Raw genomic sequence first — 24,803 nt, 5'->3', positions numbered from 1 at the left:
TGAGAGAAAGAACTCTTTCCTAAAACGCCAACTTTAAATGAACACTCTTGCCGTTCCGTTGTGTATAGACGATTCTTTTTTTTTTGTGGGGGGGGGGCAAACTAGGTCAATTAATTTTTATGACAGGATAGTTTTTTTTTGTTTTTTAAATTTCTGCAAAAGATCTGCGTGAATAAATGCCCTTTCAGCAACTTTACAGAATAGCTCTCCAAATATGAAGAAAAAATGTGTTTGAGTAAATTTGTGATTTCCGGTGGCGCACTTAAGTGACACCTTTTACAAACGAGTGCAACAAGAAAAATAGAATCCCCTTCATTCTAAAATCCGGTCTTGGTCGTCACATTAAGTGTGAGTACACTTGAGCGCACTTGTCAGCTGTTTTCACCTGATCTTCAGTCCTCCTCTCTTACCCTGGTCTTGTTTTTTTCCACTCTGTCAGATCGCAAGTGCATGACTTGCATGACTCGGTCTTGACATTATTTCACCCCTTCTCCATCCCTTACACTCCCACCGAGGGTCACATCACTGATGCACGCCACACCCAAACGCACATCCAAAGACTGCTCCGGTGGATTAGGAAGATTCCAAACAAATAGCTACGCCTCATCCTGTTCTGTCCCCTGTCCCTGCCTTTCTCCATGGGATTATCTTGTCGGCGGAATCTGAATGGCCTGTCTCCCCAAATAGACGCGGGGGACATCTGATAGACAGCTGTGGACGCCGATTTGGCGAGGAAGCAGACCGGATTTATCTACAATGCTTGAAAACCTCTGTGGTAGAGCCAACTTTGCAATGTAATCCAAAAAAAAAACAAAAAAAAAAACACCAAAGGTTCAACGCACTGACACATGTCAGCCTGCAGATTTTGTTCAGGAACTCTCCTGATTGATCAAAGATACAACTTGTAAAGTAATATTCATGCATAGAGACAATTTTATTTGATTGACACACCTAACAACATTATTGCGAAGGTGTAGGTTAAAGTTTCATGTGAAATGATTTGAGAAAATCATCTTAGTCAGTAATAATGAAACACGTTGCATGCAACTTTATCATTAATTGATAGTTGTCGTTACAAACAATCTATTAGTAGTAGTCCTCAATCTGGTAGTAGTAGTATACAATCACATAGTGACAGAATCTTACCGGTGACAGAAGAAGCAAAAAAGATGCGACCGCAAAACGATGGACAAAAATGAGAGATGAGCCCAGCAATTGGGTGTCCCTCTATTTAACCGCACCTCCCGTCATCTCACGTCTCTTTTTCTCTTTTGTTAGTGGAGGCTATTATTAGTCACCCCTATTTTTCTCACTGCCTAATCTTCGTCTGGCCCCTCCATCCCGACTTCCCCTCAACGCCCCTCCTCCTCCAATTCTCTCAATGATAAGATCTGTCTCTGGCCTACAGCGATGCCGCCAGCTCGTGAGTTTTATTGCACAAAGATATTCGTCAAGAAGTTGAAGGTAAAAATGGAAGGTGGGTCCTCATTGCGAACGTCCCTCACATGCCAGCTGAAGCAAATTGGGCCCAAAAAAACACATTTCCGTAAACAGGCAACTAAGTGATGATCAGATGTGATCAGATTCTGTGGAATTTTCACAATGGAGAGAGAAAATGTGAAAATACTGCAAGGAAATCAATGTATTCAGGTTGAATGCAGCCAGCAAGTGGTAGGGATGGACAAATGAATCTTCATGAAGCACTTGTGATCATTTTTGACTTCTCTGTATAGCACTCTTGATTTAAAGATGCAGTGGAAATTTAGTAAATTTACATTGCACTACCCCTTATTATTTTTAAACCAAGAGCACCATCTAGAGGGGTAAAAAAAAACATCACAAGTGCTTCATGAAGCTTCATTTTTGCCATTACTAGTGAGTGGCAACACAAGATGGTCACTACTGACTTCACTTCTCCCTCTGAGACTTTTCGAAGAATTATGGACTAACAGTGCCACTTACTTACCGTAGTGGGGAAAAGAATGTCACAATAAGTGAATAGGCTACATATGTTTATAACCCACCTCCTGCCATCGAGTGGAAGACCATTTAATTTACAGGTGGCAAACTCTAGGTCCGGGGGCCAGATTTGGCCCGCCATATATATTTTCTATGGCCCACGAAAGCAAATTGTGCGTGGGCTTGATGTTTCATGTCAGAATACTAACATTGCAAATTAGTTTCACTTATAAAAATGTTGATATGGTGACTATCATTTTTCTGTTGCAAATCCCCATTTTAAAATAAATGTAATCAAATTTGAACAAACCTTTATTACTGGCCTGTGATTTCAAAACTAGTTAACTATTCATCACTTTGTTGTGTATTATGTACATTCAGGCAGGCGTGGGCAAACTACGGCCCGGGGGCTACATGCGGCCCATTAAACGTTTTAATACGGCCCGCCGAACTTGAAAAAAATTAAATGAATAAACTTTGTTCATGTTTTATTTTCTAAATACTGTGATGTGTCAGACAGATATGTTGTTGTAATGCTTTTGTTCATTTTCATTTAAAATTAAATGTATTTTTTTTTTCTCCGATGTGGTGAGGTGACCAAAACACTCCATCCATCTGCTCCTGGTCCGGGCCCCTCTGTCAAATTTTAGAACCCATTGTAGCCCGCCAATCAAAAAGTTTGCCCACCGCTGATGTATAGTAATGTGAGGCGATGATGTTATTTGGGTTCACAGTAATAACGTCTATCCGAAGGAAGCCATCACTACAATATCACCAATTGTGTTAAAAATGTGTTGCTCTGTTTAAAAGTAGAAAGGAAATACTTTTTGCAAAGGGGGGGGGGGGGTAATAATATTGTCCCCCAACTGTATGTATATAATGTCATATTTGGTCACTAATTCGTGGATTTCGTCTAACTCAGGAGTCTGTTTGCAGTTATGGTCAGTGAAGCCATCATGTCACTTTTTGGGAACTAAAAATAGAAAAACTCACATACACAAAACTAGAAACGGGAACGAAACGCCCTCTAGTGGTTACAACATGAAATGCGTGTTTACGTGTCTCACATACTGAGATATTGGTTACAGTAAACAAATCTTTAAAGTCACTTTACATGAGGCTCGAGTCGTTTTTCCGCCGAGTACATTCACGGTGTCTCTCTGGCCTTACCGTTGCGTCCCTGCTGACTCACGAGGTGTGGCAACAGCGTTGGGGTTTTCCACAGTGTAATGAAAGCCGGCCATGGCACAATAAAACCCTTTTTCCCTTCTGCCTTGGACTCGGCAGCACAGCAAACACTCAGACTGTTGTTTTGGTGACATGCAAAACATGCTTGAATGAACAACATGTGCTAATAAGAGCCAGCTGATGGGGAGACATTGCCGAGTTTCACGTGTTCAAGTTGTTCAGCTGTCCCGGCTTCTGCTTTGACTTTTGGTGTCCTGAAAGCAGCGTGGATTTGTGTACTTTACTATTGATGTGCTTGTCCCGACAAACAATTGGAGCTCACTGTTCAACAGTATTAGTAATGTTTTATTTATACAATACGGCATTTTATGAAATAGAAATTACACCATAAATGAGAGCAAAAAAAAAAATTCATTCTTCATCATCTTTAGACAAGCACGCAAATATCAGTCTGTGTTGGGGTAGTTTTAAAATGTCAGTCAAACTGATTTTTTTTTTTTTCCCCCCATCAAAAGCAAAAGACGTAAGACATAAAGTGACTCTTGTAGAAGAGGGTTGTGAAATATCAAGAAACACACGGTGAAAAAAAAAAATCCAAGCGTCACCGTCTTGATGGTAATCCACATCACGTAACGCTTCAACTTCTTCATCCCGTCGGTTGGCAAAGACTGGAGAGAATCACTCCAATGATGTAGAAATGCTGGGTGGGGGGAGGAGGGATGTCATATTTACATTGATAGATAAACATGTAACAGCAGCTACATGACACTGTTGCCACGGCTACTAAGTTAATTTAGGAACTGGGCCACTGGGCTCACTTAAGGAAGCGTCGCTGCAGATTCCTGGCCTGTGAGCGCATAGTTCAGATTTAAGCGTGCGCGTCATGGACGTTTGAGGCTTTTGAGTAACAAGATTGTTGTCATGGCCCGCCTGAGAATTTCAACTTTTTCCATCAACCGGCTTATTTTGCACATGGAGAATTGTCTGTCTTGCCGAGTTGGAATGTAATTTGGCTGTGGCTGCTATCAACAACAGACATGCTTTCCGTTTAAACAAGGTAACAATTAGGGAGAGTCAAGCAAGCTTCCAGACAATCTGTTCAAGTGTCAAAATAATGTCGGCTGCAAACAAGTGTGTAACTAAAAATACTTTAGTGGCAACTGAGGGAGAGGTTGGCCCATGTCATTACACAGGGCTCAAATTGCAACTTAATAATGGCTTTGAGTGAGACTTTTTTCTTTTATGTACGTGCTGGGTAGTCTGCGTCACCATCGAGGCTTCCGACAGGGAGAGGCCACGTTTCAATTACATCACTTTTTTTTTTTTTTTTTTTTGCGCCAACCTCATCCTCGACAACAATGTGGATGTTATAAGTGATAATTAGCACCTGATACAACAGGGAGATGACGCCTGAGAGGCCAAACATCTTTATGACACGCTCGGGGACTCGCGTTCATTCAGTGTGGACAGACTCTATAAAGCTTTGAGTGAAGGACGACTGGTGTCAATCGGACATGCTTGAAGGCACTTTCACTTTTTCAGGCTTTTGAGCTCACCAAATGTATTCATATTAGCTTTACATTTCGTCATATGACAGAATAATGTCTTTATGTTCAATTTAAAAAAAAAAAGGCCCAGATTTTACACTGAGGGTGTAAATAGAAGTTCTGTGAGGTTTTCTGCAAATAATGGAGGACAAGATTAAAAAAAAAAAAGTAAATTCACGAGTAATAATTTAAGTTGTTGGTGGTAATTATTTTTTCCCATTGACAGATATGTGGCTTGGCTCAATAATGGTTGGGAAACAGTTTATGTGTGATTGCTAAATGTCGTTAATTATTCATTTTAACAGTACTGCGAACCTTCCTAAACCCAAAATGGGTATTTTGATGGACAATTGTGGGAAGTAACTAAGTACAATTACTTAGTTACTCTACTTAATTGTTTTTCAGGGATCAGTTCCTTATTTTTTTTTACTATTACTTGCTTACTCCCCATTTCAGCCTGATCATTCTGGAAGGGGGATTCCCCCATCTGTGGTGCCTTCTCAAGGTTTCTCACTTTTCCCCAGATGGGGTTTTGAGTTTTTCCTTGGGGGGTTAAGATCAAGGGATGTCGACTGCGGGTATGTGAAGCCCTTTCACACTTTCTGGGCTACACAAATAAAATTGACTTGACCCTAAATTGGACAGCTGATGCATGTACATCTACTCCTTGTTTTGTCAAAATGGGTAAAAAAAAAAAAAATCCTAAATAAGGATTAGCAAAATCAGCTACAGTTCAGATCTTGATCAATTGATTGAAATTTTTGGGACTTACAAGGCACATTCGTTATTTACAGTCTATTTTTGGGGGTTGAATATATTTAAATTTTAATTGAAATAAAGGAGTTGAATCTACATTTACCTGTCGTTTTAATACAAGTATGTGTACTTCCACTTGAGTCGTCACATCTCGTCATCCTCCTCGGTGCCGCTCAGGTGAGCGGTGGAAATGAGTCTCTTCCTTCCCGATTGCACGGCTTGCAGGTTCTTGTAACGGACCAGAGCCAAGGCGATCTCCGCGTTCCACGCCGTACCGTCCTGCGGACAGCGGAAGTCGATCTCCTTGCCGGTGGCCATGACCACGGTGAAGTACACCAAGCCCCGCTTGTACTCCACGCAGTCCACCGTCACCATGCGTTCGAAGAGTAGCTCCTTGGCTCGGGTGGCCGAACTCCACGCCGCGCAGGGTGCGCGCGCTGCGGCGGACTGACCCTTGCAGTTCCGCAGCCGGAGCCCCTCGTCGGTCAGCACGCAGCGCTTCTTCTTCCAAAGCTGCAGAAGACCGCCGCTGCGCTTCTCCAGCAGCCCGTCCCGCGTCACTTTGGCCGGGAGAGACATCGCGGGAGCTCGCCGGGTAGACGGTCAAATCCACATCCCGCGTGGTGCGATTACATCGCCGCTGTTGCTGCTGCTGCTGTCGTGGCTCCTGCACAACTGTGGATATGTTGGAACATGCCCGGCGTGGAAAATCGGAACACCCCCGCCCACCTCAGTGCACCTGTTCACAGACGGAGTGCAGACGGACACACCCTCGCTTCTCAATCGTGACATCCTAAAACTGCTTCTTGCTGGCTTCCGGTGGTTGAACTTCAAAGTGGTGCCAGATCACGTGCAGCCATCGTGGCTAAAACTAAACTCAATTAAGGTAGGACGATCTTTAGCGTTCTACAAACTAAACCAGTTCACAATCTTTGTTGAGCCAAGCCTCCCCCCGCCTCCCAATTTTGGATCGAGACATGCGCAGGGGCCATATTGTAGTCAATTTTAGTTGAATTTCAAGTATGCTGTTTTAACACTTCTGGAGTGATTACAGTAAACTACAACTACGGACCAGTACTAAGTCCAGCTATTAAAGTAGTGGTGATAATATACACCAAATAACTGACCACAGACCAAAGAATAAATTTGAATTTAATTTAGAGATTAGACAAGGTTTTAACATACAATTGACAATTTTACATATATGTGGCGTACAATTTACATACGATTGACAACCTTAAGGACAATGTTTCCCCTCTTCTGTTAAATGAATTTTTCATATCAATCCCTTCTTCTTTTAAACTATTTTTTAGTTTGGAAAATACAATTCTCAAAGCTTTGTTGCTGCTTTAATAAATTCAAATTTTATGTCCAAAGCTCTTTGTGTTTTGTTTTTGATAAAGTTCTGTAAAGGCGAATATTTTGTTTAAGTCAGTTAACCAGCCGACCTTTTTTTGAAGCTCTAAGTATGGGAACTAGGGCTGGGTTTAAAAAATCAATTTGAATCAATTTTCCTTTTCATAGCCCGATATCGATTCATAAAACCATATATCGCTACTTTTATTATCTTACCGTCAATTTACATGTCTTCACGTGTCACACAAGATCTTGTCACTACGTGAAAATAGCGTATCAAAACAAAATGGCGGAAGCAGTGAAGTCAGTGCCAACAAGCATGAAGGCAGATCTCGTTATTGTTTTGATTAGGTCATGTTAAATAAAAAAAATGATTAATTCAATTCTAAATGTAAATATTAATATTTTTCCAAAAATTTCACAAGAAGTTTGTACTAATTGTGCTTCACCCAGCCTTAAAATCTCATGGTAATGTGTCTAGCGTGTTTTGCTTTCTCACGCGAACACAATAAAAGAGTTGTGTAAAAATTCCTGACGGCCAATTGAATTTGCTGATTGACAAATGTACACGAACAAATACTTACATCACCACCTTCTTTAGCGGAGGCAAAGTGCCACGATTGTGGATTGGCAAAGGGGAAATTGTCTCGCATGTTTGAAATGGTTGACATGCCTTCCAGGCCAGTGACACAATGCACCTCATGGGTGGATCGAACTCATGACTTTCGATGACTAATTCGGTCACGCCAGCGTGACGTGTTAGCGCTGTGTTATGACAGGAATGTTTACTATGAATAGGTGTCACGTCTGCAAACTCGAATGCATGTCACTCTTCCACTTTTTTTTAATTCTCCGTGCTGCGTAATACGTGTTTGCTTTAGTGATGTTCGATGCCAACGAGTTTCTTTTTGATCCCGGGCCGAATAGAGCTGGTATCGCCGATACTGATCCAATTCCAATTTTTGGTGCAAATACTCCACATGTGCTAATGTATTATTCAAACGGTGTCATAAAGAACAGAAGACATCAGAGGCATTGTGTATTTATTTATTTAAGACTATGACGTTAGATAGCTGTCAAGCACTTGCTGTTTTATAATGCTGGGCGAATCAAATTGAAATTAAATGCAATGAAATAAATTAATTTGCAAGCTTCATAAATTTTAACCGTCATTGCAAAGGAAATTAGATTGATTGCAATTAATAATTGCGCTACATTGGAATACAACTTTATTTATATGGCACATTTTGATGTTTATATTAGTGCTGTCGAGTAATTAGTTTTTAATTCATTATTCACAAAAAATTTCCATGATTAATTGCGATTAATCACATTTTTCATTTCTTTGTGAAGCCTTTAAAAAATATTTACTTGAATAGTGTCTTGGAATTAATGCAAAATCACTAAGTTGAATTCAAAGACAGTTCTAATAGCTTTCTTTAATTCTCAAATACGATCTCAACCAAGGCATTTTCACAGGCATTTTTCTTTGAAACATTTCTCAAAACTGCCCACAAGCGCCACACTCCAGCAGCGTTGGTTTGCAAGGTCCAGTGGTAACGTGACAGCGTGTTTTGTTCTTAAATGATGTGCAGCTAATACGGTGCAATATAAAAATTATTTTTTAAGTAAATCAGAGTTAACTGAGTTAAAATATGTAACTGAGTAAAAAAAACAAAAACAATTTGATCAATCTCCAGAGTTAACGCTTTAATTTTGACAACCCTAATTTATATGTTTACAACTCCTAATCTGTTCTCCACTTCAGATTGAAGAAAGTTTTACCTGAACAAATTTGATGTTTTGCCCATGTACAATGACCTCAGTGAAACGCACGATGTCACTCCAAGCTAAAATCATGCAGCTGCTGAAGCACGTATTTATTTTGTTACTTCACAACCGCATTTATTATTTGACCAACTCCAACAGCAGGCGCCACATTGTCTCCATCTGTACCTGGATAGTTGTCGCCTACCTGCTGCACCAAAGGAGCGACACTATGCTGTCGTCCTCTGCCCACTTCAGTAAAAACGCCTCGCACTGTATTTTGTGTTGTGGTTTAACTTGGTTTGTTGTGTTGCTACAAATTCTTACCTTGGCTAGAGAGCTGAAATATGATTCCTCTTATACGCGCTGCCATAATGCCACTGATTAGAGGCAGACTGACACTAAGTGACTTGCAGGTGCAACGATTAATCGTGAGTCAATAATTTATTGATTATCAAATTAATAATTTTTGACAACCAGTGGATCGTATCTTTTTTTCAAAATTAATCGATAATTTTTGATAATCAGTGGATTGTATCTTTTTTTTTTTCAATCATGCAAAATTTCATCTTCCCAGTTGTAATTCTGATCTGATTTTTTTTTTTTTTTTTTTTGTCGTCCTCCATGAAAGTGGACTGTTCATCTTTGTGGCAAATCAAAATAAAACCATTGCTTTTACTTTGGAGAATGATGATCAACATTTTTGCACATTTTCTCAGGTTATGGACAAACACAGCTACTAAATCACAATTTATGTTCCGTTTTTCAGCGTTTATTTATTTTTTTTATCTGATTCATTAGTTAATTGACAACATAATCGACAGATTAATCGATCATTGAAATAATCGTGTCTCGACTGTTGCATATTACTTACACAACATCAACTGCGTATATTGGACAAGATTTCTATAGTTTAGTTACTTCCCACTGTGTTCTCGTTAATGTTTACCCCTCAAATAATTCAACACTTCTTGTGCACACATAATGCTATTAAAATACATTGATACCGCTCGTCATAATCTTCACAGAAACGTTAAAAGAAGTGCATTCATGAGGAATTTTCTACCTTTTAATCCTTAACTTTATTAACTTAATTATAATTGTCCACATTTTCCACATCAAGTGAAAAGCGTAATAGGTTTTGACATTGCAAAAAAATATGACTATCGAGGATGACATTTCATGCCATCTCATGTGTAAATGTGCTCCTTTGTCAATTTCCTTGAATTATGGATGACAGTCAAACAGCCTGACGTGGTCTTTAGCCACATAAGCTACATTTACATTTTGCAGTTTACTGTAACACAAGTCCAATCACCTCAACATTTGGTCCATCTGCCCCATCAAGCAAGATACGATACACGACCTGCATCATTTGACTTTTAAAAAATTTTTTTTTATCAGATGTCACTTGATAGTGTATTTAGCATTATAAATATTAATCTAGTTTCTTGCATACGAGCGCTTTAGATTGGTGTACGGAAGGAATGTCATGGCTGGTGGGGTGGGTGTGTCAAGCGGCAGTGAGGTCACTCGGATGCCGCTCTTCTTCCAGTGGTTCCGTCTACTGAGTGAGTGGCAGAGCTCCGGCCCCACCTCCATATCCGTAACCCTTTGGGCCAAACTCTTTTGCATAACATCCTGTAGGGCAAAGCAATGGCATCAGAAACATTTAAGCTTTATATCCTTTACAAGTACTAGTTTCCTCTTTAGATTAGAAACGGTGTGCCGCATGTTGTTTACATTTGGGAAAGCTAAGCATGTTTTTTGTGTATTATTCCCCTGTGCCATGCCCTTGAACAATCAGAGAAATTAGGACATCTGGCTCAAATTAGCTTCAGTTCAAAGGTCACAGATGCTGCTAGGCTATTGCAAAATATGCGTTTATTATTAATTGTCAATTTGTATTATTACATGGTGGTGATAGTCACTTGACCATGAATGTATTTTATTATTATTTTTTAATGTTGGGCCGACTCCTGTCAGAGTAATTAAACTTGATAGTTTTTTTTTTTTTTTTAAAGCCGTTTGTGCAAGGCCTTTGATCGCTATATGGCGTTTTCTGTTGAGTGTGTCTTTAGTAGGGCGCCCTCTGCTGCATACTTTTGTTTATGACATGGTTGCCTCTCCCGGTCTTTCATAATATTGTCAATCTCTTTGAATGGACATGCAACGTGGCAATTTAAATATTATATCATGCAAAAAAGATTTTACAGCGTTATTCGTAGCTGTTTGGACTCAAGAATCTGCTCTTTGTTATACCTTTGCAGTAGATTTCTCCATCCTTGTCGGCAAGCGTGGTTGACTCTAGGCCCTTACCACACGTGGCACAGCGGAAACAACTATTCTTGTGCCATGACTGCAATTAAATAGAAGGTGAGTTATTCCGCTTTATTTCTTTGCATGCGCGCTGATGCGACGTATCTTTTTTTCTTACACTGCCAGCTCCCATCACTTTCTCCGCAGCGTAGACAGCCTTGCCACAACGAGGGCACTTTTCAGACCCGCCAAATTTCTGAGCGAACTTGGACGGGTTGGGATTGGTGGTCGGGCGGTGGGGAACAGGTCTGAGTGAGAAATAACGTGAATGAAAATGAGCCTGGAAATTGAGCATTTCAATCTGGTAGTACTCACGCTTCATGGGTGGTCCCGTGACCCTTGTCCATATTCAGCGTCCCCGCTCCAACACCGAAACCGTAACCCTTTGGCCCGTAATTCTTCCTGTAGCATGACTTGCAGTAGATTTCATCCAGATGAACAGCAACAGTTGTGCTGTCTAAGCACTTCCCACACGCCGCTGAACAGATGCAACATCAAAGTCACAAACAGTTTCTTTGCCAGCCCACGCCATCTTTAAGCTCTTTGCTGTGGACTCCCTGGTCCTTTTATGGAGCAGATATTTGTTTTTATTTAAATTCCATTAAAGGAATGTGCCATTGCGACACAGAAACGCGAATAACATTATCGCAATTCTGTCTGCTTGAACCTCAGCCAGCAAATTCTTTCACTTGCGACTGGGTATTCAACCTTTGGCACAATGAACAACAATAATGAACAAGACTTGAGGGGACCGGCCGGATAGAAAATGGTTTGACGGAGATGAGGCTGTCTCTATTTTGTGACAAGTGTAAATTGTCGGTTAGTTAGAAAGTAAGCGGTGAACTCACAGCAAACAAAGCAGGACTTGTGGAATCTCCGACTGTCACAGAGTACCTCCTCTGCAAAGTAAACTGTCTTCTTACAACGTCCACACTGGTTTCCTCCTCCTAAATTCATCCTTCGCCAACGCATGAACACAGAAACAAATTAGGTTTAGTATTTTTTTTTTTTTTTTTTACTCAGTAGAAATTACTTAGGTAATTGTTCACAAGTGCTGGAACGCTGTGTGCAGGTTACGTAGGAAAAACAACTGAGGGACTTTCTTAAAGGGGAAGTCAACCCCAAAAACATTTCTTTAGAGTATGTTCGAGGCAGGTCTGCTAGTGGAAACATGTCATTTTGATTGATTATTATGTTTGCCGAAAATGTGTTAAGCAGTAAAATCAACCCGTTTTAGTCATGTCAGGGCTCTGCCATTTTCTTGCTTCTGTTGACTGAAAATTACATCACAGTTGTTCCGGGAATAGCTAACGACCAATCATGGCTCAGTTTTAGAAAACGGGTCGTTACCTGAGCCCTGAGCACCTGTGATGCCATTTTCTTAAAATGGCCGACCCCCACGAGAAGGCTAAAAACGCTTCACTCATATTCCACCAAGGCAATATTAATCAGAATGCCATGTTTGAAGGCACATAGACCATTTTATTGTCAAGATTTCTTTTTCAGGTTTATGGTTAATAATCCATGTATTACATTGTAATATGTGGAATTGTTTTTCTGAGTTTTCTGCTTTGTCTGGCTGAGCCCAGTTCCTGTAATTTTACCGCTGCCAATTGGCTGTGCTTCAGAATGTGTGGTTCTGAAGCTGGATCGCCGAGGCAAAGGATCCCCACTAAGGGCTGCATTTAAGCTTGTGCGGAAAATCATTTTAGAATAGTGCGATGTGATGAGAAATATGCTGGCATCCTATGCAGGCGCTTTTTGCTCTCAAGCCGCAATGACTTTCGCAGTCAGTTTTTGTTTTTCCACATCCACGTACCTCGCAAGGAAAGAGATCCAATCTCATCTACTCACTCTGTTTTATTCTGCATTACTCTACTTCTATTCTGCCTGTTGTCATTATGGCTGATGGGAGTATTTTGTCCTCAATGAATTTTTTAAAAGATTTATATTTGTGTATTAGCAGCACGGTGGCCGATTGATTAGCACATCAGCATCATCGTTCAAAGCTGCAAAATTGTTTTTAAATGAGGCTAAGTGGATGGATGGATGGATGTTCCTAAACGTAGTCGTGATGCTAAAAAAAAACTGCGTGACCAAAAATGTGAGAATATTAAACGCCAAACCTAAAACTTACTCTACTTTTAAAGTCTTTGATGCATTTCAAATGTAAACAAAATGAATTGGAACAAAAGTTTAAAAATTTAATGGAAAAAAATCTCTCCTATGACATAAACGTGGTTCTTTGAGCATCTGATGTTTTCCTACTTCACTCCTCGACCAAGCGTCACAAAAACTGTCCTGCCAATTTTTGTTTAACCCCTCAGTGTAGGAGAATGACTGTTCAAAGTCCTTCCTGGAGGTATTGAAGCACATTATCGGAGATGTGACCGTTGCGCATGTAACAGGCTGGGAGATAATAAGCAAGTATGAACTTGTAGGACAAAAACAGGTAAAAGTGCTAAGTCAGCACAACTACTAACTGTCCTCCCTCCCGCACGTTGTTGTGGTGGCCTGTGACAGATAGATTCATAACTTCAGCACTCCTGTTTTGTTACATTTTAACTGCGTGCTTCTTAAGCCAAACGAGCACTTAAGTCTCTTCCTCCTTCGCAAACTCAACCACGGTAGTTTCGCCTGGCGGCTCGCCGACGTCAACCGGAGAGGGCGTTGACCCATCATGCATTGGCAAGCAAATAGAGTGAGAGGAGGGAGGAAGCTTTAAGATTCAGAGCGTTACATACCTTCAGTTTCTGTCAGTCAGCGGCGGTGAAGTGAAGGTAAAAGTCTGACTCCAATAGTCAGATATGGAGCTGTGTTGCGGCACTTCCTCTGCTCAAAATGTGGTGAGAGGGAGGTGCTTGCCTTCTCCTGTTGCCGTTTCAGCTGCCTAGGCAAGTGCAGGAAAAAGGAATTTCTGACTCAGTGGCTGAGGGAGGGGCAAGGAAATGAGGAGGAAACCTGTGTCGTTTTTTTTTTTATCCTGAGGGTGAAGATGGAAAGACAAACTTTAAGCTCAAAATGCCGCGATGCCTTAAAGACAAGTGGTAGATAAATAATTAAAAAAAAAAAAATGTCTTCCCCTATTTGGTTTGCTTGTAAAAAAAAAAAAAAGCTTTAATTTTGCACTGTGACCCTGTTAAACGTCATGTATGCTCTCGCTCATCAAACGTGACAGCAAGTTCTATTTCCTCTTTCAATACGATGACCTTTAACAGATAATTTGTTTTCAACAGACAAACTGTAAAACTCTTGTAACCGTTTTATTACGTGACTTCAAATGACCTTTAGGACTTTCCTGTAAAAGGTCAGTCTGACTGATTGAATGAGAGCATTTGGAGGACTCTTTGGCGGAGTAATTGGAAGTCAAGGGAGACTTTGCTGCCATCGTGTGGTCATTTGTGGTAATGAATCTAGATTTGGCATTTAGAATTTTACCGCACTTCCACTCAAAGTCAGCGAAGGCCAAATGATCAGATGTTTCTGGAAGATTATCTGAGAGATTAGCGTGAGCATGACGAGAGTGATATTACACATAAAAAAGATCGTAAATGTTAAATTGGTTCAACATTTCCTTTGGCAAATCTTTGTGTGTGTTGCTGTGCTTGTATGGCGAAGTAACTCATTTTATTGTGTGTTTTTGTAACAGATCTACTTGTTCTCAAGCTACCACAAAAATGACAGCAGAGAACATTTAGCATTGGCCATGGCATACTAAATTCATCTGTCAAAAACGAGGATGAAAAGAACAAAGCAGATGGGACAGATAGATAAATAATTTATTTACATATTGTACAAGTACACAGAGAGAGACAAAGTCAGTCATTTAAAGTCAACTATGCTTTTCGGCTGATGCAAACCTTTTTTTTATGCTCAGCACCAGTTAAAAACTAACATTCTTAAACCCCTTCAATGTATGAAGACAGTGTTTATATTATCCTATTTTCAAATAGAGTAGACAAAAATGTGACAGAAACACGTTTTGGCAAGGTAGTGGTTCACTGGTGCCGCTGAATGCACCATTCAAAATTATAATCTGCCCTTTGCCCTATAAATTGACCATCATACATTCCAGCCTGTTCCCTAACTCTGAACAGCAAACATCACACAGAAAATACAAGGATGGCGTTTTCATGGATGTTATCACTCCTGGTTGGCACTCTTTGCTTTCTGTTAATTCAAGCGCAGCCAAAGCCACTCCAACTGCTGGATATACACGCACGCAGATCCAGTTGGAATGTGCTGTACTCAGTGTAATGCCGTGGCAGCCTCAGCTTCTCAAAGCACGTTACAGCTGTAGGAAGCACACCTTCTATTATTTCCACCTTCATTTCCGCGGTTGGCACCTCCCATCCGATCCAGAACCGAATGAGGCTCTTTAACTCGGCAGAAGATGCTGTATTGAAAATAAATAGCAAGCTTTCAAACCAATGGGGAAGATCTTTTACATGTTCACGTGCTGAAGCGTTACATACCATTTTCAATAAAGGTTTTCAAATAGCCAGACACTCTCGATGGATCTTCAACATCACGCTCATCAAAATCTACCGCCTCATAGTGCTCAAAGATGACGGTTGTAGACCAAGGCCATGTGATGCAATCCAAGAGCATCTGGAATGATATTCCAATTCGTTCTCAGGGCATTTTAGCACTCAGTTTGGTTCCAACCCATCCCGTTCCTGTTTCATGTGCACAATAATGAGGCGTCTTTGCTTCCCTACCTGAGATGTGACTTGTGTCTCTGACTCCCGGGGAAAAAATAGGATCGGGATGATCTCTCTTCGCTGAATTAGAATCGGCCACAGTCCTGTGTCCTGGAGGCCTGATTGGAACTGATTGATTTGACTTCTTGTTCGCTCAATCACCTGCAGTGCAAAGACATGACATCATGTTCATGGCAAGGCAGTTGTACGGCCCAGATTGAAGCATGTGCTTTTTAATGGAATACTTCTCATATAGCCTGTATGGAGAAAAACCCCCGAAAAAAAACAACTAAATCTAAAATAAACTAAACTCAAGTTGTAACACTTATTTGTATTTTACGAGTCCATGGCGGCGACTCTGATCTCTGCTATACAATATAAAGACGGGATGGTTTCTAATAAATGTTTCATAGCTCATCTTGCGTACACAAGCCAAGTCCTGATTGGTTGTTACCTGAGCCCTCAACACGTGATTTCATTTTCTTTCGACAGGAAGTGGCATAATGCTTTTTTTTAAGGTATTCATTGCACATGAAAAATAATAGTTATCAAATTCATGAAAAATTCATAAAACACAAAATGTTAACTTTTTACTGCAGAAAATTGCAAAAATTGTTTTTTAAGTATCCCTTTAAGGATGCCAAGTCATCCGCATCGTGAATAATGAGGTGCTGGTCTAATTAAAGGGGAAGTCACCCCCCCCCCCCCCCCCCAAAAAAAATAATTTGCAATAATATCCTCCGTGTGCCTTCACTTGTCTAATCATGGCATTGTGATTAAAATTGTGTTTGTGGAATATGAGTTAAGCAGCAAAATCCACCTGTTTTTTAGCCATCACAGAGGCGGCCATTTTGTCACTTTATGTCAACTGACATCGCAATCGCTGAGGTAACAACCAATCACGGCTAACCTGTTTTCTGAAGCGGAGCCATGATTGGCCGTTCGCTGATCCCGGAGCAACTGTGTTGTCATTTTCAGTCGATAGAAGTAGCAAAATGGCCGCCCCCCTGAGATGTACGAAAATCGGTGGATTTTACTGCACAAACGCAATATTAATGTTAGCGCCATATTTAGCGTAGTAAAGGTGCGTAGAACATATTCTTGGAAATCTTTTTTGGGGTTGTTGATTTCCCCTTTATTGCTATGCCGTGTTATTTTATAACAATCGTTTTCACGCTGTTTGACTCTAGTAGGAAGTGAGAAACAAAAGTGGCACATTTTGTTTTACCGCATGTAAAAGAAGCTTGTCAGACAGCCACTTCCTGTTGGCATCGTTAGGTGCGGGGAGATTCCACAGCATGCAGAGCTGATTGACGGTGTCAAGGTTGATCATTTCAGCATCTCCACTGAGCTAGAATGAAACAAAAGAAATGACCAGCGTGTCGTATTTCGTAGAAACGTGTCAATGCCGATTGATCATGATTGCGTATTGTTCTGGGCATCTCGTTAAAATGACAGCACGGGAATTATGGTTTAAAAAAAAAATAAAAATAATAATACGTTACAGCTCACCATTGTCACGATGTCACGGATGTCAAGATCTGGACAATCCTGCACCATTATTGGAGTTGTCTCCAAAGAACCCCCAAAGAGAATGTGAATAATGGCCGGGCTAAGTCCTGGAAAACTTGGCCCGTGATGCAAAAATGAATGGCCAATGATGCGCCCTGCTAGGGCGAACATGTTGTGGTCCAGCAGTGCATCTGATATTGACGGGATGAGATGGTCAGGTTCACCTTCAAAGATTTTCATAATGGTTGCACTTCCTGCAAATGAGTTAAAAAAAAAAAAAAAAAACACATAGGCGATTAATTAACCTATTTATTTATTTCACTTCATCCATCCTGATAGGCGACAAATTGCCCCTATGACCAAACATCATAACATTTATAATGACAAACTTTTTAAATTGATGGTTTAAGCCATGAAAACTTTTTCGCTTGCATAAACCACTGAGTAAAAAAAAAAAAAAAGCACGTTTTTAGAAATGTAAATTCTAATCTAGTTCCTTTATATTGATGTCACTACTCTGCGCACAACCTAAATTGATATGAAATCCGCTTGCAAGCCTGAAAATGACCAGCGACATCAGGTGGCGGTGGACTCCATTTCCGGTTGCAACGTCGCCTGGGGAAAAGAAAAAAAAAAAAAAAAACGTTTTTAAAATTTGACATGGGAGAGAATGTTTGTGCTGACTGGCTAAAGAGCATAAAGATAAACTAAAAATTAGATATCGATTCTTGGCGCTGTCAAGGAAACATCTCCTGCATTTTCATCACACACACACCAAAAGAGATAGAGATTTTTTTTCACAGTACATTGGCATCAAAAGGGGAGTTCAGAATATCCCCACAAGGGATTCTCCCACACCCATTGACGATAATATCCAAACATTTTAAATTCCCGTCCCTCATTTGAGCAACTGCGACACTCGTCTTTGTCTACTACCTTGAAGTTTGCATTCAAGCGGAGAGGCCCATCGAACGTTGTCTCTCTTATAAAAGGAGACTAAAGCCCGGTCTTGCGACTCTTTGTCATCCCTGATGTCCAAAGTCAGACGCAGTGTTTCTGAATCTTTGTTATTTTCTCGAAGTTGTTGTGCGAATAACCAACCGGCTTGTCGTGGGTCTGATTCGGTTTTCCAGTCTGAGCAACAATAGAATGAGGACAAAGAAAAATAATTGCCTTTATCTAGCTGTTCATTTGTGCTCATTCTGGGTCGGTTAGAATGCAGAATTAAAAAAAAACATACCATTTCTTGCAGTGGTTTCTTCCGCTTCTTCCATAGCCGCAGACACTGATCTGGTTGTGGTAAAGAACACTGACACGGAACAATCTGCATTCTGTCTGAGTCGCAGTGAAATCTGGACTATGACATCTAAATTACAGTTCAAGTTGTGACTTGAAGCTTCTTTATATGCCTAAAAACTGTCTAGCAAAAAAAAAAAAAAAGGAGCTTTAAACATCATTGTGCAACATTTAATTGTTTATGTCAACTCTTAAAGTGTTAATTCAACTCGTAAATAGAGTTATTTGTGTTTATCTATGAGCAATGCTAATTAGTCAAAACTCCGATCAGATCTCATTCGTTAATTTGACTGTAAAGATTGTGGTGCAATATAATCCCGTTTTAAAAAAAAACAACAAAAAAAACAGCTGTGATGGCGTACGTTGCGTTCTTGTTGGAGCCACTGCATTTAATGACGCTGTTACGAAGGTATGCAGCTTTGGAATGATTCTCAAGGCAAATGGCAGCCTGTCAACGTCTGATCTGTTTCAATTTCTGGAGGCTCAGTTTTCCAAATGCATGAATCAATTTGTTGAGTGAATAGTCAAGAAGAAAAATAGGAAAGACTTGAACAAATATCATCTTACAGAGATAAAAAGGTGTCACATTAACAATATGAGCATTATTATTATTATTTATTATCATTATTATTATTATTATCTTTTTTGGGAAAAGTGGCGCATATAATGGCGAGATGGATGGCTTGTATCAGTGATGTATTAACGTACGCCTTTCACTGTCTTTGCATTTTGATTGAGTTCATTTTTTTTTTGTTCATCTTCAATTGTTGAACTCGATAAACACGAGACTTGAATGATGGACGAGGCAGCAACTGAGTAAAGAGTTGTGTCCCACTCAATAATTGAACTACTGCTTTGAACATAATTCCTTCCAAACCTCGACAATAAAGCTGATGTCTGCACAATTAAAAAAAAGAAGTAGACATTAACATAATTTAGTAAGACCCTGGATGTGCTTACCTGTGCGCGCAAAGATCGGGTTTATTGTCGGTTTTTTTCCCGAAGAGTCTTTAGGGGTGGATGAAATTCTATCTCCGAGTTGACTAAGCTGGTTGAAGTTGTCCGTGCGGGTATTGCAAAGGCTACTTTAACTCTTCTATATGTGTTCCCTCAGGCGACAACACTTTTAACCATTTAATAATAATAATAATAATAATTTGCCCTTTATTAGTCCCACAATGGGGAAATTCGAGATTCGAACCCAGGCCTCCTGGGGAGACTGGGTCCTGAACGCGGCGCCTTAGACCACTCGGCCATCCCCGCCCGCTCATCCATTTTGAGTGAACATCGAACAAAAAAAGAAGATTTATCGAGATGTTAAAAAACACCCGAGAATATTTGAACTTACTGGAAAAAGCTTAGGCTTTTTTTTATGTGAAGCAAAAGATGAACAGTTAAGTCATTTAATTGCTGATTAATTTCCAGGTTTGCCGGATTGGATACGAGCAAGACTCCAAATTGTTTATATGAGCAAAAGTATTGGAACAGATGGACTTGTGCTTGACTGAAGTGACAAGCTTGTGATCCATTTCCTGTACATCACCAAATTTGTGCATTTTTCTTTTGTGAAGCTTTCACCGCAGCCTCTAAATTTTAATGTGGAGGAATTACTTTATATGTTCTAGGTAAAAAAAAATGCAATCTCAATAGGGTATTAGTCGTGATGGGAAAATGAAACTTCAAATTTGCTTCATGAAACAGTTGATGTATTTTGAGTCCTCTAGATGGCACTGTTTGTTTAAATAAAGGGTTTAAAAAAAATGGCAAGTCAGTGTGCGTTCAGCCCAATGTTGATCAGAGAGTGCCATCTACTGGAGTCCAAAAATACTACAACTGGTTCATAAAGCAGATTTGAAGCTTCATTTACGCATCACTAGGTATAAGTCTGGAGATTGACTTTGATAGTCTACAACGATCTACTTCTTTCCCCTGATGCACTCCTTTGTTGTTTTCAGTATCTTGCTGCAGGATTTTCTTAAAAAAGCCCAGTTGCATCTGTCTTTAAACCGGCACACAAGATTCAAGTTTCTGTCAACTTCTGGTTTCAGTGTGCCGGCCCGTAGCCATCGTGCTGCTCGTCTAAGAAGATTATCGAGCCCATCTAGTTTCCTCCAGTGTGGTTTAGAGATGCGCTTGTAAGTATCGGACGCACATCCTTTCTTCTCGTTTGAATGTTCAACCCACGCATGCAAATATATATTTTTTTCTGGGTACCGGAGCTGTCTCTGAAGTTTCAAGGTCTTTAACCGAAATGACACGTTCAAGCTTAAATTGCATGACCGTGTTAGCAGCCGTGACGTTAAGAGTTGTTTCATGATTAATATATTTATTTTTGCATAAAGCTGTAAAATAATTCATCGGCACATTCCCCTTCATTTCGATGACATGCTACACAAGACAAAGAGAAAATTGACAGCAGAGTGAACATGTAAATATTGACGCTTTGTTTGTTGTGATTCGACTGAACTGTTTGTTGCTTATTTGCAACATGAACGTATGACTCAACATACACACGCGCACGCACACACACACACACATCCTTCCAGATGTCCCTCGGGTTACAGCAACACAAGCGTCCCATTGTCACAACAGCGTCTGTCAGGGTCTGCCTCCGAATCGGGGCGGGGGGGGCACGAAATGCCTCATGAGCTGTTAGAAGATTAGCTATGACATGACCTCCCTCGCGCACACACGCACACACTTGACACATTTTGCACTCTTCTACCCATAATCCCTCAGTCATAAGCCACTTCCCGTTTTGTGAGACACGGCAACAAAGCAACACATCATGTGAGTGTGTTTGCGAACGTCTGACTTGAGCGCGTCTACCAAACAAGCTGAGCAAAACAAAAAAACAAAAAAAAGGGGATGCTGCGTTTTTGTGAGTACAGGATTTGAATCTTTGCAAATATATTGATTTTTGGCATGTATTGGACTGTATGCAATATTTTTGGGGATGAGGGAGATGGTTACTTGTGTTTATGAAGTGGTCACATGTTTATCTGTTTATTGGCATGCAAGGTAACTGACGATAAAAGGGCTGCATAAATCCATTTAGACGATGGCACGGCCGGTCAATACCTGAAATGGAACCAAGATTTGTTCATTTAAAGCCAATAAGTAATCACCGTTGTAATTGATATTGCTGAGTCAGCTTGTGTAAATTACATTGCAGCAGAAATGGCAGATAATCTTACCAAAAACACAATTGAAAAAAAAAGATAAATAAATAAAAAAAAAAAAAATAAAAAAAAAAGCATTCTAAAATATTTAGATTTTGATGTTCTGGTCTGGTTGTTTGCAATGATTTATTTCACACCGAGAACTCTGCTAAGGCTTCAACATTTTTTATGCCCCCTTTCGCAATTTTACGTCCCTTTTTTAATATTCAAAAGTAAGTGTCCAAACATTCCGGTTGCTTGTTAAATGATAAATTTCTATGAAAGGTAGATTCATCTTGAATAAACATCTGACCCTGCATGCACTTTTTAGTACATTTTGTTCTTATCAGATTTGACAGAGATGAGAGCAGCCTCATTTAATTTAAGTCGAGCTAAAACATCCACATTTCGAAGTTGCACAGGAATAAATACAGCAAGTGTCACCTCCAAAAATATGTAGCTCTCCCCAAGTCCCATCATAACGACCCAAATGAAAATACTCGAATGCAATTGGCCAAAGTTAATTGAAGCAATGACAAAAAGTATGTTATAAGCCACATTTAACGTTCTGCGCCGTTTGAATCTTAACACTAATCTTAGAGGGGGAAGTCGACTCTGAAATGTTTTCATTATGTTCTAGTCGGCATGTGTAGACTAGTCAAGGCACATATTGCGAAGAATGTTTTGGGGTTGACTTAAATGGGATGCATGCATAGCAACAAGCTTCGTTCCAATATGTTTGATTGTATTTCCTTGTCTCGATGCGATTCTTTCATGAACTACTCGAGGGAGCCGAATTACAACTGATGTTGCTCAAACTACACTTTGAGAAACACTGCCGTTTGCACTTTGAGCTTTCCTCAATGTCAAGCCTGAATTTGTACAGTAGCTACGAGGAATGTAACGATTAATCGGAATTCGATTTAAAAACCATTTAAACTGCTGAAAACATGCATCGATGTAAAAAAAATAAAAGAATTGAAATGGAAATATTGATCGCAAAAATATTTGTAATAAGTCAAATTTATTGTAAATGTTTTTATTGTCGTGTTTAGTTCCGTAATTAAATAGCCCGAGTCAGAATCAATACACTGTCAAATTTCTTTTTGTAAAGTTACTCAAAATGCAGATGGTAAAATTAAAAACATATTTTAAAATAAAAAAATAGATATTGATTAAAAAAAAAAAAAAACTGAAAAAAAACGAGTGAATCATTACATCCCGAGTGGCTTCTGCACCTGCGTTCGACTATCGCAAGATAACCTTTGGGGATTTAATATTCGATCCATCGATTTTTACCCACTGCTTATCATTTGTGGCCGAGCATACAGTTCTGTCTCCGTCTGATGCTTTCACATTTACAAAGTGGAGCTATTTAGATGATCAATTGGGCCACTCCTTCGGTGTGCTTTTGTTCATTTGGCAATTCTCACGCCTCTCCTCATGTCCTGCATAATTCCCTTTATCCTATTTTATCTTTTTTTTTTAACCTCACAAGCCACCACTAAACAATGACTCAATTACTACTTTTAATTCCGCACACAATATAGGCTGTGTGTCTAAACAGGTGTAGACACACCCACGCAAGCCACAACTCATCCAGCTAATGGACCGGGCCGCGTGTGCTGTAGCCGGGCTTGTATTTCATCCCAGACAGGAGGAGAGCTGCACAGCCAACAGGTCCATTACTGGCAGCGAGATAGGGATTGTGATTAGGGGAGGCAAAGAAGAAGAAAGGGGCGGGGACACGGCTGCAGGCGTACTGCGGCAGCAGCGAGAGCGGCATGACGTCGTGGTGGAGTAGAATGTCACACATCGAAACACACACTTGCATCTCAGAGGCCTGTGTGGTTGAGGTAGACAGAGATTGAAGCAGACTTAGATCGGAAGCAAACTCACTTGCTGCTTGGCGTCCTGATGCTTTCGTTTGGTGAGTGCTGCCCTGTGCTTGTCTTTCATCACATTTTGGTCGGATTCTTCTCACAAATGTATTGATTCATGTTCGTGATAGTTTTTCTCTAGTAATGGTAGGTCACGGGAAATTTTGCCCAAAGCGTTTGTGGTTGATTTATTGAGAGGTGTTTTTCGACAGAATGACACTTGAAAAGGGATGAAAAGAGCGGGTGGTCGAAACCTGATGCCATCGGGCCTGAGTCAGCATCATATCGACTCGCTTATGAGTCAGTGCGGCATATCGTGTCCATCTGGGACAAATCATGTAACTCTCCATCAAGTTGGAGTCTCACTTGTGTTGTGTTGATAGCGTGAGTATGCAGGTCAGTGTGGGGTCGCGGCGACTGAAAATATAGCCGACTCATTTATTTGGTGCCGTTGAGTCATACAAACTGAATTGATTGTTTCGCCATTTCGCCGCAACTCAGGAATGTCTGCGGTCGGGTTCGCAATAAGAGTTCAAAGCATTCTGAGGACGACACATGTCATTGAAGGTCATTGTATGTATTTCGGCGTGTGACTTCCAAATGATGAGGGCATTGCACAGGAAAATGACTTTGAAAATGAGTCAGTTTAGTGCGGGCTTCTCTGCGATTGGCTTGCAAGTGTTGTTTCTGTTTGTCACAGCTTCCTGTCTTGGTGAATGCTTCGCTTCTGCTGACCAATGAGCGGGCAGCTGCGCGGATGCAGCAGTGATCCAGGAAAAAACACACCATTGTTCCTGGGACGTCGTAGAAGTGTGATCTCCCTCTCGCTCCTCCGCCAAAGACGTAGGACCCTGCTGACAGGTAGAACAACCTTTTTGGGGGGGCACATGCTTTGTCATGCGTGATTTTTAATGTATTTATTTTGAATCATTTTCAGCTTTCATTCATTTCATCTCCTCTCCTTATTATTCCATTGTCACTTTCAGGAGCATGGTTTAATTTGTGTCACTAAATGAGCACGTTGCTAATTAAGGAAGAGCAATTGTGACAGTGGTGTTTAAGTCGTTTCATTATCAAGGGGAAGTAATTATATTGTAATAAATAAATAAACTACACAATGCTAGCTATCCAGTACTCACAGTGATGTCAGTTGACGTCCTTCAGTTCACAGACTGAGGCATGTGTTACTGGCGCATGTGTTGACTGTGTGATGAGTCAGTGTTCATCACAAGGTTGAGTGCGTGTGTTCGCGGGCGATGTGCGCTTTTGTGAGATGAAATGTTCAGTGAGACCTTGTTTGTAAATCAATTGATGATATTTTATCTTACTTTTGCAATTTGCTGTACTTATAAAAGGCAC

At 40.3% G+C, this 24,803-nt stretch overlaps 4 protein-coding genes across 6 annotated transcripts in view; 1 reads left to right on the top strand and 3 right to left on the bottom strand.

The window, feature by feature from the left end:
• Positions 1–3,471: 3,471 nt before the first annotated feature.
• On the bottom strand, positions 3,472–6,360 carry phlda3 (pleckstrin homology-like domain, family A, member 3). The gene is made up of 2 exons (XM_088290892.1): positions 5,554–6,360; positions 3,472–3,847 (listed from the first exon to the last, which is right to left on the bottom strand). The coding sequence occupies exon 1, from the start codon at positions 6,027–6,029 to the stop codon at positions 5,595–5,597; it is 435 nt and encodes a 144-aa protein (XP_088147018.1). The 5' UTR covers positions 6,030–6,360; the 3' UTR covers positions 3,472–3,847; positions 5,554–5,594.
• A 3,616-nt stretch (positions 6,361–9,976) lies between these two features.
• LOC148339662 (cysteine and glycine-rich protein 1-like) lies at positions 9,977–13,788 on the bottom strand. Its single transcript, XM_088290208.1, has 6 exons — positions 13,637–13,788; positions 11,741–11,850; positions 11,208–11,370; positions 11,011–11,140; positions 10,836–10,932; positions 9,977–10,214 (listed from the first exon to the last, which is right to left on the bottom strand). The coding sequence occupies exons 2-6, from the start codon at positions 11,847–11,849 to the stop codon at positions 10,138–10,140; spliced, it is 576 nt and encodes a 191-aa protein (XP_088146334.1). The 5' UTR covers position 11,850; positions 13,637–13,788; the 3' UTR covers positions 9,977–10,137.
• Positions 10,852–24,803, top strand: part of nav1a (neuron navigator 1a) — an 86,536-nt gene continuing 72,584 nt past the window's right edge. Inside the window, exons 1-3 of one of the 3 annotated variants that reach the window (XM_088290202.1) lie at positions 10,852–10,949; positions 20,452–20,538; positions 24,145–24,305. The gene's annotated coding sequence lies outside the window, so the exon portion shown is untranslated. Of the gene's footprint in view, positions 10,950–20,451; positions 20,539–21,211; positions 21,285–23,405; positions 23,495–24,144; positions 24,306–24,803 lie in introns of those variants that run through there. The other 2 variants (XM_088290203.1, XM_088290204.1) reach the window with 2 other exon arrangements.
• On the bottom strand, positions 13,237–18,381 carry LOC148339661 (uncharacterized). Its single transcript, XM_088289224.1, has 10 exons — positions 18,348–18,381; positions 18,044–18,241; positions 17,624–17,722; positions 17,108–17,361; positions 16,824–16,946; positions 15,614–15,757; positions 15,368–15,503; positions 15,115–15,288; positions 14,331–14,387; positions 13,237–13,301 (listed from the first exon to the last, which is right to left on the bottom strand). The coding sequence occupies exons 1-10, from the start codon at positions 18,379–18,381 to the stop codon at positions 13,237–13,239; spliced, it is 1,284 nt and encodes a 427-aa protein (XP_088145350.1).

This window comes from Idiotropiscis lumnitzeri, chromosome 3 (genome assembly GCF_059441095.1).
Source record: "Idiotropiscis lumnitzeri isolate Australia: NSW breed Sydney's pygmy pipehorse chromosome 3, RoL_Ilum_1.0, whole genome shotgun sequence".
NCBI classification, from domain to species: domain Eukaryota; kingdom Metazoa; phylum Chordata; class Actinopteri; order Syngnathiformes; family Syngnathidae; genus Idiotropiscis; species Idiotropiscis lumnitzeri.
This window is presented reverse-complemented; position numbering and strand designations above follow the sequence as displayed.